Below are 13,790 nucleotides of genomic sequence, written 5' to 3' on the forward strand. Positions count from 1 at the left end.
TAATAAAAATCCTACACATGTAGAATTTGGGAATGTTAAAACAAATAATCAAACCAACCAACCTTAAGATCAATTCAACAAGCACAGCGCATGTATCCTTCAGGATTGTTGATTCATGCAAAGATTTAACTACAGAGATGTTCAGTGCAACACTGTTTGTAGTAGCCCCTCCCAAACCCTGAAAACAAAACTCAAAAGCAGGCTGTGGGGGGCCCGGGGGCAGGGAGAGGTTGGTCAAATTATGGTAGAGGCATCAAAAATAGATGACGGTGCTGGGGCACCTGGGTGGCTCAGTCGTTTAAGCGACCGACTTCGGTTCAGGTCATGATCTCAGGGCTCATGAGTTTGAGCCCCGCATCTGGTTCTTTGCGGACAGCTCAGAGCCTGGAACCTGCTTTGGATTCTGTGTCTTCCTCTCTCTCTACCCTTCCCCTGCTCACACCCTGTCTCTCTCCCCTTCAAAAATTTTAAACATTAAAAAAATAGATGACTGTGTAATGCCATGGAACTCTTTTCAAAATATAAAGCCACTTATAATGCAGGAAAAAAGTTACAAAACACAAGGAGGTTGGGGTCAGAAGTTTCCAGCTTTATCTGTAATGTTTTAAGCTTGTAAAAAATATAATTAAAATGTAATTATCAGTCAATGGGCACTTATTGCTGTATGATTTCATTTTTGTTAAAAAAAAAAAAAGTCCCATGAAGTTGTAAAGACCAGATCAAACATTCTATAGAAGTGCTTGACATGGGGGCTCCTGGCTGGCTCAGTCAGAAGAGCATGAGATTTCGATCTTGGGGTTGTGAGTTCGAGCCCCACGTTGGGTATAGAGATCACTTAAAAAAAAAAAAGTGCTTGATGTGATGCTAATTAACCCTGTATTGCAACTATACTGCAATAATTAAAAAAAAAAAAAAAAAAAAGATCGTGTTAAATCAGTAACCAAACAAAAAGCTGCTTGTCAGAGTAAATGGTGAACAAACGCTGGCCACTTTTATGCATAGAAAAATGAGTAAAGAGGGTATTTGCCAGAATGTTAAGAGTGACTGCCTCTAGGTTGAGAAACTGGGGTGAATTCATTTTCTTCTATTGGTTTGTCATGCTTTTCCCAGTTTTCTCTAGTGAACATGTATTTCTTTTGAAATAAGGGATGGGGGCAATAAAAGATATTTTTAGAAATTCTTCGAGGCTCAACTCGTGATTGTTCTTAAACGAAGCCTCGCTTCCCTGAGTCCTGGGTCACGGCCATCCTCACCATAGTACAGAGCTTCTCCGGCCTCCCTCGTCTGGAAGAGGCAGGCCCACGAGTGAATAGATGGACAGATGGAGCCTGCACCCCCATTACCAGCTGCCCGTGAGAAGCTTGCCTAACATTTGCTAAGGAGCCGCGCCCAGCCCTAGGCAGGAACGAGCCATTGGCCAGACCGACATTGTGCCAGGGGCCTAAAGGAGTCGATGATAGCCGGCCTATCCTTTTTCTCAGAGAGTCGGGGACAGGTGACCCTGCACACAGTTTGGGGGTTCCTGTGTGTCAGCGGAAAAAGAGGCGGAGTGCGAGAGCCGGCGGCCAGTGGGTTTTGGGAGGCTTCAGAGGTGATGAGAGAGGCCAGTGGTGATCCAGGTTAACCGCCCCCCCCCCCCCGCCTCCCCCCGGCTGCATTTTTCTTGGTTGGGGGGGTGGGGAGGAGGGCAGTTTGGTTTATGCTTAGTGACTTCCAGAAAGATTCTGAGGGCCAGGAAGCCCCGCCCCTTTATCGCCACTAACCTAGTGACTAAGGGTGTGGGTTTTGGCTCCCGACGTCCAGGTTTGAATCCTGCTTCCTACGTACTACCTCTAGGAGTTACTTAAACTTTCTGCGCCTTTATTTTCTTCTCTGTAAAACAGGGATATTGATCATAGCCTCTCGGAAAAAGACTGAAATTCGCGGACAAACTTTGTGAACAGTTCCTGTTTTTAGCCAAAACACAGTAGTCTGGCCAGGGAAGGTTCCGGCGCTCACAGCGGAACCGCGGAGGCGCCCCGTTTATTTCCCCCCAAAACCGCAGTCCAAAAGGCGCGCTTCCGGAGTGAGTCCCTCTGGATCCCCTGCGCATCCCCGCACGCGGCGCCGGGGCCAGCTCTAGTCGGTGGGGCGCTCCGGGTCCAGCAAGCGGAAGGGGCTGGGCCGGTTGGAGGAGCGCAAGGCGGGGGTCGGCGGGTTGCGCTTCGCGAACGGCCCGAAGTACTCGGCGGCGAAGGTGACCACGTCGGCCGGCCGGCGCAGAAGCAGGAAGAGCAGGAAGTCCGAGACGAGCGCCTGGGCCTCGGGGTGCTGCCGCAGGTAGCTGTTGTGGCTGACACGCAGCTCCTCCTGGCGGGGGGGCCGAGCGTGAGCGCGACCCGCGGACCCCGCGCCCCAGGAGCGCACCCCTCCCTTCGCTCCCTCGGGGTGTGCGTTTCCAGCCGGCACCGAGAGACATCAGTAATGGTGGGGTTTATGCTGGGTGAGGGGGGAGAGGAACGGGGACCCCAGGCTGACCGCAGCCTCTCTCACCTTCCGGCCCAGGAATCTCGAGTAGAGCTCCATATCCTCCTCCCACACCAGGGGCTTCTTCTCAAACACCGGGGCAGGCTCGATCTCATCTGGGTGGGGAGGGAGGAAGGCTGCACACCCCCAGCCCCGGAACCTTCCCCACATACAGAGGGATGCCCAAGGACACCCAAATGGCAGGCTCGGGGAAAAGCCCAGGGTTCTGCTCACCTGGCCAGAGTTGCCAGAAGGGGTTCCCTGCAAAATGATCCTCCCCTTATTGCCTTGGGGTCAGGGGCTAGAGGGCAAAACTTCTCCATCTGATTTCAGGTTCTGATCCCACACTCAGTCCAGCCCCTGCACCCTGGAAGGCCCCAGGTGTTCCCACCTCTCCTTCACTCTTCCACCGGCCAGAGGCTTCACTCACCCTTGTCCCTCAAAATAGGCATCTTGGTGATCATGCAGCACCCGGGGGAACCCACCTGGATCCTCTTGGCCAGGTGCCTGGGGTACAACACAGACATGAGTGGGGGGCTTCCCAGACCAGCGCACTCCCTTGAGAGCCGTCCTGGGGGTCTCCCTTCACTGCTCCCCAACACCCTGCTTGAGTTCCAGGGTTGTGTTCATTTCTAGATCCCCAGATGATGGCCCCTGCTTTTCCTGTTCATGCCCTTTTTGCCGCGTGCTGGTGTACTAGGTCTGGCATGAGACCTTTAGCACTAAAAATGATGAGCCTCCGGGCTATGTGATGCTCAAAATAAAAACAACACCCTAAGTTATCAAATAAGGAAAGCCAGCAATGTTCTGATTACTTTTTTTCCAGTGTAACAAATGATGATATCAATACCTCTTTGGAAATTTCAAGAAACAAATTCTTTCCTCCCTCCCCACCAATTTTCTTCTGATTTGGTGCCTGGGCCGTGCTGGTGCCAGCTTGGCAGTGAGGGCGCCAGGATGCTTTCCCCAGCACTTTGATTCTATCCTATCGGGTATCAAGTTGTTCAAACCTTGGTGTTCTTCAGTATCACACCCACTACCCGTGGCAGCTGCTTTAGCTACTATGCCTTAGGCCTTGTGGGGTCAGCAGTGACCTCCTCAGCCGCTCAGAGCTCTTTGGTGAGGGTTCGGGAGGCACGGCAGGCATCAGGACAATGAGTAAATATGTGAAGGGAGAGTGAATGGTGGGGATAAAGCCGGCCCCCAAGATGGAGCACCCATGCTTGTGCTCAGCACTGCCCCCTTGGCCCCACTGTCAGTAGCTCACCCATCAGAGAGGAGGTAGAACTGGCAGGAACCAGGGATGCCTTCATCGGAGTGGACAGTCTGCTCCACGATGAACACATCCACCTCCTGGTGGCCCACCTGGATCGTCTGGATGCCCAGGGCTTGCTGGCAGCAGCCAAGATGGAGGCAAGTGAGGTAGATACCCAACAGGGTCTCCCCACATCTCACCCTGGCCCTCTTCACTTTGCCACTTCACTTCTTGTCAGTGATTAGCAACCCTTGACTGTCCAGACCCTCAGGCACCACAGGATTTGAGATGCACCCCCAAGTTAAGTGGGGACCCCCTCCTAGGGATCCAGTTCCATGCTGCTTGTTCCCCAACCCTACCTGTATCATCTGGATGACCAAGGGCTTCTAGTTGGCAGAGTCAGTTACAGGGATGAGGCTCAACCGATTAGGTGGGAGCATGTGGGGTGGGGAGTGAGGGACGCTGGGCAATTTGAGGGAGGGGCCGGTGATGCTCTGAGGAGGGGGCTAGATTGAGGTCTGTGGCCGCCTTGGGCCCATGCTGCAGGCAGACTGCCCTGTTGTAGCTAAAACTTAAACCCCTGTACTGGCTGCGGCCATGGAGAGAAAGTGCTAGCATAAAACGTGTGTTTCAAAGAAGATGGGGGGACGTGAGGTGTGCCTGTTTGTGCCAGACACACTGCTGTTTGTTGTTTGTGATAGAAAAGACTAGAATGTCCTTTACCAAGCTGGTCAAATCAGCCTCCAAAATGTGTGTTTATGTTTTTATTTTTAAAAACTGTTTATTTACTTATTTTGATTGAGAGAGAGAGAGAGAATCTCAAGCCGGCTCTGCACTGTCAGGGCAGAGCCCCACTCGGGGCTCTATCCCACGAACCATGAGATCATGACCTGAGGTGAAATCAAGAGCCAGACACTTAACCGACGGAGTCACCCAGGCAGCCCCCAAAATGTGTGTTGAGAGGCACAGCTTTAAAATCTCCCATTGCAGGAAGTCCTAGGTGTGTTGATTAGTTTTAGCCACAATAAAAGAGAAAAAACGCCCTTCCCGTCTGAGACACAATAAAAGAGCATTTAAGTGCAGTTGGAAATGGTGTATTTCCTGATATTTAAAAAATGCGTCTCTAAAAGCAGCCCTCCACTATATTTACTTTTCCTGGACTGACCATGGTGCAAAAAGCATTGCTTCTCTCAACTGCGCACAGCTTCGGTGCTTCTCATTCACTCCACTGTGTCAAACGTGATCTTCTAACGAAAGCTGTCTTGTTGGGGCTCTGCCCCGGAAGTCCCACCCCCGTGGCCCCAGCCCACTCCTTCTTTCACCTCCAAGCTGGCTCTTCTCCCATCTCAGCGATCTCTGTGCCCCTTCTGGTTTCCCCCAGGCCAAGTCCACCCCCCCGCCCCAGGGAGACCCCTTACATAAGTGGAATAGCAGAGTTTGCCCTCTGTGTCCAAGGCCAGGAAACGGGCATTGCTGGGCACCAGCTGACGCCAAGCCATCACCCTCAGCAACAGCAGGTTGGCAGCCTCAGAGACGAAGCCCACAGTTGAGCTCCAGGGGAAAAAAGTCACTTCGGTCTTCACTTCCTGTTCAGGAAAAATCCGGGTCAGGGATGCTGATCTGGGAAGGGGTGAGGAGGACGGGAAAGCCAGTTATTGGGCATATGGTCCTTGTTGAGTCCCCATGCCAGGCTTCTGGTCTGACACAATCTGGCCCCTTCTCTCGGCTTCCAAGAGGACGTGGGGTACGGCTCCCACCTGTCTCTCACCCTTACCTCACCCTCCTTGACACTTCTGGTCATGACCAGCTGGTCATCCTGCCTCACCAGACTCCTCTTCCTCTCCGTGGGGAGGATGTGCAACTAAGGGCCAGAGCACAGAGAGGGGAATCAGGAGCTCACCCGACTGTACACGAACAGGACGCCCCCCAGAAGCCACCTGGCCCGTTCTCCTTTATAAACGAGAAAACTGAGGGAAATTTGGATGGAAAATCTTCCATGTGTAGTAAAGTTCAAGAGCAGAAGGCAGGGGTGCCTGGGTGGCTCAGTCAGTTAAGTGTCTGACTTTGGCTCAGATCACGATCTCGTGGTTGGTGAGTCTGAGCCCCGCGTCGGGCTCTGTGCTGACAGCTCAGAGCCTGGAGCCCGCTTCAGATTCTGTGTCTCCCCCTCTCTCTGACCCTCCCCCATTTGTGTTTTCTCTCTCTCAAGGATAAATAAATAAACATTTTTAAAAACTTTAACAAAAAAGAACAGAAGTCGTGTTATGGTGTAACACGAAGTTCAAAAGCATATGCACTTTAAAATTTTTTTTTTTCCAACGTTTTTTATTTATTTTTGGGACAGAGAGAGACAGAGCACGAACGGGGGAGGGGCAGAGAGAGAGGGAGACACAGAATCGGAAACAGGCTCCAGGCTCCGAGCCGTCAGCCCAGAGCCTGACGCGGGGCTCGAACTCACGGACCGCGAGATCGTGACCTGGCTGAAGTCGGACGCTTAACCGACTGCGCCACCCAGGCGCCCCTCATATGCACTTTAGAATATGGGTTTTAAAAGGTGGGAATGGTGTCTGTGGGAAGGTTGTTAGGCATGAGTGGTTTCCAATGTGTAAAATGGTTCATGTTCCAGAAGTCAGTGAGGTGGCCGGGGCAGGGTGTGGGAGGCACAGAGCAGAATTTGGAGGCAAGGAAGTGACAGGCCTTTGGGAAAGGCCAGGCTCTGGGAAAGGCCAGCCCGCGTGGCCCCCCGGAAGATGCTGGGCTTCCAAGGTTTTGTATTAGGAGAAGGTCATGAGAAGCCACCTGCTGCCCCCGATAGATTGGCTTCCAGGTTGTGTGTGGTGGGGATTGCAGGGTAACTCGGGGACAGTTGGGGTAACATTCCACTGAGCCCCCCCACACTTCTTCCCTCCCTCTCTCCCAGGGAGAGACACCTATTCTGACACCTGGTTTGGAACCAAAGCTGGGGGCCCCAGGAGGTACCTTGATAAACTCCTGGGTATGTTGTTCCATGATATGCAGGTCCCACGAAAGATAGCCTGGGGTAAGAGGAGAACGTCGCCGTCACCGGGGACAGGACTGGAGATTGCAGGGAGGCAGGGTGGTGGCCTAGGCTGGAGGACTCAGGTGCAGTGTGACCGTGGGGAAAAACTAGGTGGTGCTCTTGTCTTAAGTCTGTGGCTGTGATGAACCTCCCCGTCACCCCCACCTCCCATACCCCTCTTTGCCTCATTCTGCTCCCAAGGTGAAGTGGAGGGTTGGTCCTGAGCAAAGGTCCTAGGCATGGGGGGAGGGGTGGGAGGAAGGATGGAGGTGAAGCCAGTCAGGCAGCAAGAGCTCTACCCAGGAGGGAGATTCCGCAGAGCATTTTGTCCACGAAGCCCTGGCTAAAGGCGTGCACGAGGAGGCAGTGCGACATAACACCAAATTCGTCTTTGTATTTCCCTCTCTGCACTTCGATGGTCAGCTCTCCCTGAGGCTCCCCCGTGTCTGAGACCATGGCCAGGGTCTCGGAGAACAGCAGCATCTGCAGCTCCTCCTGCTCTGGGGGTGAGGGTCCCATGGGGGCAGATAAAGCCCCAGCCCCCCACCCCCACCCCGGCCCCGACTCTCTGACCCTCCAGCCACCCTCTCCGCATCCCACGTGTGTCAGGCAGCTCCTGCCTCGCTCCCTTGGCCTCTGCGACAGCCAGCGGATGAAGACCCCTCCCCACCCCCAGTCCCCATGTCCTTGGGGTCCTTCCTTGATGGTTATTGACAAATAGGTCCCCACCCCCCCACCCCACCCCCCACCCCCGTTGCTTTCTGAGTCTCAGGCCAATCAAGGCTGAGAGAGCCGGGGGCCAGGGCTGTGTCTTCTCTCTTCCTGCCGCCCCCCCACCCCCGCCCCCTGCACTGTCCAGGCTCACGGAGGTTGTTGAGGAAGTGGATGGCTTCGGCATTGGCCTCTAGGGTTGGCAGACTCTCCCGGGCTGAGGGCTGGTGGTCCTTGGCTCTGGGGCCTAGGGACAGAGGAAAGGCTGAGATGGCATTCTTGGGGAGAAGGACAGGCATGGGACAGGGGTCCTCAAAGCAGAATCCTCCAAGGCCACCCCAAGGAGGATTGTGAGGGAGAAGATGCCCCTTCAGCTTCTACTCCTGCCAGCCCTCTTCCCACCTGTGGATTGATGTTTGGAGGACATCCTGCTTTCTGCTACCCGATCTGTGTTCAGCTGTCTCCATGGCAACCGGAAGCCAGCTATTGCCCTTAAAGGGCCACTAACACACCTCACTAAACCACCAGACCTTGAAAGCAGTGGTAGGAACTGTGGTCTGGGGCTCAGGCCATGTCTGAAGTATTGTCCTGCAGAGGGAGCATTTGACACGGCAGGGGGATGACAGGGGTCACTAGAATGACCTTAGGGAGCCCTGGCTGGCTCAGTCAGAAGAGCATGCAAACCTTGATCTCCGGGTCGTGAGTTTGAGCCCCCCTTTAGATGTGGAGAGTACTGAAAAAAAAAAAAAAAAAAAAGGAATCTAAAAAAGAAAAAAAGAATGACCTTAGAAGTTGTGGCCCTGAGTCAGACATGGCCTCACGTGCATAGAACCCAGTCAGATGCCACGTGAATAGTGCTACATGTAAGAGTGATGGCGATAACAACGACAGTGACCACACACCCTTAAACCATGCTCACGGCAGGCCAGATACTGTTCTGGAGGCTGCACATACGTGATCTCATTTAATACTCAGACTAACCCTGTGGGTAGATGCTTTCCCCCCTGCACTGTATGGCTAAGAAAACTGAGGCCCCGAGAGGTTAAATGTCTTCCAGGTTGACCCAGTCAATACAGTTGACCCTTGAGCAGCACGGGTTTGAACTGCCACTTATATGTGGATATTTTTCAAGACGTATAGTACAGCACTGTAAATGTATTTTCTCTTCCTTATGATTTCTTAATAACATTTTCTCTAGCTTACTTTGTTGGAAGAGTACCGTATATAATACATATAACATACAAAATATGTGTTAATCAACCGTTTGTGTTATCTGTAAGGCTTCGGGTCGATAGTAGGCTGTTAGTAATTTTACCCGGATTTTCTTTTTTTCTTTAAACAAAATGTTAAGGCTTTTTTCCTCCCCTTGTAGCTTTATTTGTTTATTTCGAGAGAGTGAGAGAGAGCATGAGTGGGGAGGAGGAGCAGAGAGAGAGGTAGAGAGAGAGACTCTCAAGCAGGCTTCGCATGGTCAGTGCAGAGCCTGACTTGGGGCTCAAACTCATGAAACTGTGAGATCATGACCTAAGCTGGATTCAAGAGTCAGATGTTTACCTGACTGAGTCACCCAGGTGCCCCGAGAGAGAAAGAAATTTAAAAAAAATTTTTTTTTAAGTTTATTTATTTATTTTGAGAACGAGGGTACCAGTGGGGGAGGGGCTGAGAGAAGGAGACAGAATCCCAAGCAGGCTCGGCACCCTCAGCACAGAACCCAGTGCGGGGCTCCAACCCACGCACTGCGAGATCATTACCTGAACCAAGATCAAGAGTTGGATGCTTAACCAACTGCTCCACCCAGGCATCCTGAGAGAGAGAGAGAGAGAGAGAGAGAGAGAGAGAGAGAGAGAATCTTAAACAGACTCCACACCCAGTGAGGAGCCCAACGTGGGGCTCGATTCCATGCCCCTGGGATCATGACTTGAGCCAAAATCAATAGGTGCTCAACCAACTGATTCACCCAGGTGCCCCTTATGCAATGTTAAATTTTATTTACTTTTTTTAAGTTTATTTATTTATTTATTTATTTTTATCTTAAAAAATTTAATTTTTATTTTTGAGAGAGAGAGAGAGAGAGACAGAGCATGAGTCGGGGAAGGGCAGAGAGAGAGAGGGAGACATAGAATCTGAAACAGGTTCCAGGCTCTGAGCTGTCAGCACAGAGCCCAACGTGGGGCTTGAACTCCAGAAGAGTGAGATCATGACCTAAGCCGAAGTCAGACACTCTACTGACTGAGCCACCCAGGCGCCCCCATTTATTTATTTTTAGAGAGAGTGCAAGAGTGGGGGAGAGGGGCAGAGGGAGAGAGGATCTTTTTTTAAAAATCTCTCTGTGTTTTTGTTTAAAGTTGTTTTTATTTTTATTTTGAGAGAGAGAGCAAGAGAGAGAGAGAGAGAGCACGCGTGTGAGCAGGGGAGAGGCAGAGAGAGGGAGAGAGAATCCCAAGCAAGCTCTGCACTATCAGTGTAGAGCCTGATGTGGGGCTTGAACTCATGAACCAAAATGTGAGATCACAACCTCAGCTGAAGTCAGACCCTTAATCCAACTGAGCCACCCCGGTGCCCTGACAATCTTAAACAGACTCCATGCTCAGTGAGGAGCCTGACGTGGGGCTCGATACCATGCCCCTGGGATCATGACCTGAGCCAAAATCAAGAGTCAGATGCTCAACTGACTGAGCCACCCAGGCGCCCCTTAAGTTTATTTATTTATTTAAGTAGTATCTACACTCAACATGGGGCTTGACCTCATGACCCTGAGATCAAGAGTCACATGCCCCACCAACTGAACCAGCCAGGAGCTATTACTGTACCAGACTTTCAACTGTGCAGGAAAAGGGGGAGTGTCAGCCCCTCTAATCCCCACATTGTTCAAGGGTCAACTCTAATTGGAAGAGTCAGGGCTCAACTGGAGGCAGTCTGGCTCCAGGGTTAGAGAGAATTCAAAGAAAACTGAACTGTAAATAGATGATACACTGAATTCAAATGAGAGGCACTACAACATGGGTAGTGATTAGTGACAAAGACGGTAATTGCGGTCTGATATGACTCAAACCCCAGCTGTGGGCTATCTGGTCCCGACCTTGGAAGTGTTACAGTCTGCATCATAGCAGCTGTAGGAGGTTCAGCCCGATAGAGTCACAAAAAAAAAGAAAAATCTTGTTGAGAAACTTTAGTCACTTAAGTTGTTCCCCCGACCCCCACCGTAGCACTTGAGAAGGTAATCTTCAAATGTCTTCTCATAGATTATCTATTCCATTCCATTTTGGGGAGATCTATCTATCATCTCTATGAGAGAGAGAGAGGGCATGTATGAGGCCGTATGAGGCCGGGAGAGGGGCAGAGAGAGAGAATCTTTTTTTTTTAAATGTTTATTTATTAGAGAGAGAGAGAGAGAGACAGAGTGTGAGCAGGGGAGGGGCAGAGAGAGAGAAGGACACAGAATCCAAGGCAGGCTCCAGGCTCTGAACTGTTAGCATGGAGCCCGATGCGGGGCTCAAGCTCACCAACTGTGAGATCATGACCTGAGCCCAAGTAGGACGCTTAACCGACTAAGCCACCCAGGTGCCCCGGGAGAGAGAGAGAGAATCTTAAGCAAGCTTCATGCTCAGTGCAGAGCCTGATGTGGGGCTTGATCTCATGACCCTGGGATCATGACCTAAGCTGAAATCAAGAGTCTGATGCTTGACCAACCGAGTGACCCAGGCACCCCATCTTCAGGAAGATTCAGAATTATGTGTGGACCTGCTTAAGAAAATCGAACTCACGATATTAATTTTTTTGTGTGTTATATTGTGCATCTTTAGTATTTCAAGTTCTTTAAAAGAATTTGGCATGGCAGAGTGCTTAAAAGATGTCTTGAGATGCTGATTTAAATCAGGCAGTTGAATGGCAACTGGCTGGCTTGGTCGGTGGAGTGTGTGACTCTTGATCTTGGGATTGTAGGTTTGAGTCCCACGTTGGGTGTAGAGATTTCTTAAAAACAAATAAATACAACATCTTAAAATAAATAAATAAATTGAGCCACTGAATAGTTGATTTAGACTGAACGTTGAAGGTAAATTCTTACTGGGATTGTAAGTACAACCAAAACATTTTTTAAAAAACCTGAAAATTTACTATGTTTCTGTCTTTACTTCAAATCAGACTGCAATTAAAGTACTTGGGGGCTCGTTTCTCTTTTTTTAAGAGCATGGAATTCTTTCTATTTTACTTTGCCTTTTTCCAGCTTTATGAGATATAATCGGCATATATGATCAATTGCTTTTAAAAAAGAAATGGAATATCTGGAATGAATAAATACAACATAAACTGCTTAAAGCAGTTTTAATTTTGAAAAGAGGACCAATTGTTTTAAAGTTTTTAAAATGTTTTTATTTATTTTTGAGAGAGTGAGAAAGCGTGAGTGAGCTGGGGAGGGGCAGAGAGAGAGGGAGACACAGAATCCGAAGCAGGCTCCAGGCTCTGAGCTGTCAGCACAGAGCCCGACATGGGACTCAAACTCATGAACTGCGAGATCATGACCTGAGCCTAAGTTGGATGCCCAACTGATTGAGCCACCCAGGCCTGAAAAGAGGACCAATTATTAATTAAAGCCCCCCTTAAAAGTTATTATTAACATTTACTGGATGTATAATTAAAATATGGCTGATAACTTGAACTTAAACGTTTTAAAAATGCTTATGTTTAAAATTTTGCAATTTAAGAAATTGAGTATCTTTTAAAATTTTATTTATTATTATTATTTTTTAAGTAAGCTCCATGCCCAATGTGGGGCTTGAACTCACGACCCTGAGGTCAAGAGTTGCATGCTTCTGGGTGCCTGGGTGGCTCAGTCAGTTAAGCAGCTCTCATTCTCTCTCTCTCCCTCAACAATAAATAAATAAACTTAAAAAAAAAAAAAAAAGAGTTGCCTCCTCTACCAACTGAACTAGCCAGGTGCCTCTAATTTTATTATTTTTTTAATTTTACTTTGAGTGAATTCTGAATAAGCGTTTCTCTGCACATGGAGACTGCCAGGGCATTAAGAGAACACACAACTACTTTAGGAAGTAGTTTGTTAGTTCCTCAAAAAGTTAAATGTAGAGTTACCGTATGACTTAGCAATTACACTCCTAGGTCTATACCCGAGAGAACTGAAAACATCTGTCTACGCAAAAAACCTGTACCCCAGATGTTCATAGCATCGTGATTCATAACAGGCAAAAAGTGGAAACGAGTCAACTGTCTGTCAACTGACAGGTGGATAAACAAAACATGGTGCGTATATACACAATGCAGTATTATTCAGCCATTAAAAGAGTCAAGTTGTGATGCGTGCTGCAACATGAGCCTTGAGGAAATGCCACGTGAGAGGAGCAAGTCACAAGAGACCACAAAGTGTCTGATCCTATTTATGTGAACCGTCCAGAAGAGGCAACTCTGTGGAGACACAAAGTAGATCGGTGGTTGCCGAGTGTGGGTGCGGGGAGGCACGGAGTGACATCAAACAGGCACACGGTTTCTTTGGGGGACGAATGAAAATGTTCTAAAATTAGATGGTGATGGTCACAAAACAGTGAACACAAAGCCGCTGAATTGTACTCTTTGAAAGGATGGATTTTGTGGTATGTAAATTATATCTCAATAAAGTTGTTGGTAAAAAATAGAAGATTTAAATAAAATCCAAAAAAAGGCGAACCCTATTGCTTTCATATGTAAATTACACAAAGTTTGATTATTAGGACAAAGAGAAAAAAAAAGAAGCAGATTGTGGTCTCGAGGCTCTTGGAGGAGGGGTGCCCAGACAGTTCCCCTCCTTACTGCACTTCACCTCCCTCAACTCCTGACCGGAGGGGAGATTTCCTCCCAGAGCCCTCTACCCTTTCTGGAGTTTTCCCCCTACCCCCTCGCCTCTCCTTGGTCAGGCCCCTCTAGCTGCCCAGGACTCCCGCCTGCCTGTCCGCAAAGGCTCCCGCTCCTGGGAGCCCAGGTTCTCTCTCACCCTCCCCCCCCCAAATCCCTCCCCACTGTTGCTAGCTGTTTCCTGCCAGCTGCTAGGAGAGAAAGAAATTTGACAAAGTGGTTCACGGAAGGATCAACATCCAGTTTGTTAATCTAATTTTTTGAGAGGGAGAGAGAGGGCACGAGTGAATGAGGGGCAGAGAGAGAGAAGTGGGGCTCCCCCGAAGCAGGACTCGGGTTTACCTGAAGTGGGGCTTGAGCTCACAAACCGTGAGATCATGACCTGAGGCGAAGTCAGATGCTTCACAGCTGAGCCACCCAGGTGCGCTGTTAATCTTA

The 13,790-nt window shown here is 49.7% G+C and overlaps 1 protein-coding gene across 6 annotated transcripts; it reads right to left on the bottom strand.

Annotated features, from left to right (window-relative positions):
• Window positions 1–2,087: 2,087 nt before the first annotated feature.
• Window positions 2,088–7,975, bottom strand: CATIP (ciliogenesis associated TTC17 interacting protein). 6 transcript variants are annotated; one of them, XM_058705105.1, is made up of 10 exons: window positions 7,914–7,975; window positions 7,666–7,758; window positions 7,100–7,300; window positions 6,740–6,795; window positions 5,535–5,621; window positions 5,179–5,346; window positions 3,773–3,897; window positions 2,936–3,012; window positions 2,533–2,621; window positions 2,088–2,349 (listed from the first exon to the last, which is right to left on the bottom strand). In XM_058705105.1, the coding sequence occupies exons 1-10, from the start codon at window positions 7,936–7,938 to the stop codon at window positions 2,119–2,121; spliced, it is 1,152 nt and encodes a 383-aa protein (XP_058561088.1). In that variant the 5' UTR covers window positions 7,939–7,975; the 3' UTR covers window positions 2,088–2,118. The 6 variants fall into 6 exon arrangements, with proteins under 6 accessions (XP_058561088.1, XP_058561119.1, XP_058561080.1 ...); XM_058705136.1 differs by lacking the exon at window positions 7,100–7,300; XM_058705097.1 differs by lacking the exon at window positions 7,914–7,975 and having other exon boundaries at window positions 7,666–7,907.
• Window positions 7,976–13,790: the final 5,815 nt, after the last annotated feature.

The sequence above is a fragment of the Neofelis nebulosa genome, chromosome 2 (assembly GCF_028018385.1).
Source record: "Neofelis nebulosa isolate mNeoNeb1 chromosome 2, mNeoNeb1.pri, whole genome shotgun sequence".
Lineage (NCBI taxonomy): Eukaryota > Metazoa > Chordata > Mammalia > Carnivora > Felidae > Neofelis > Neofelis nebulosa.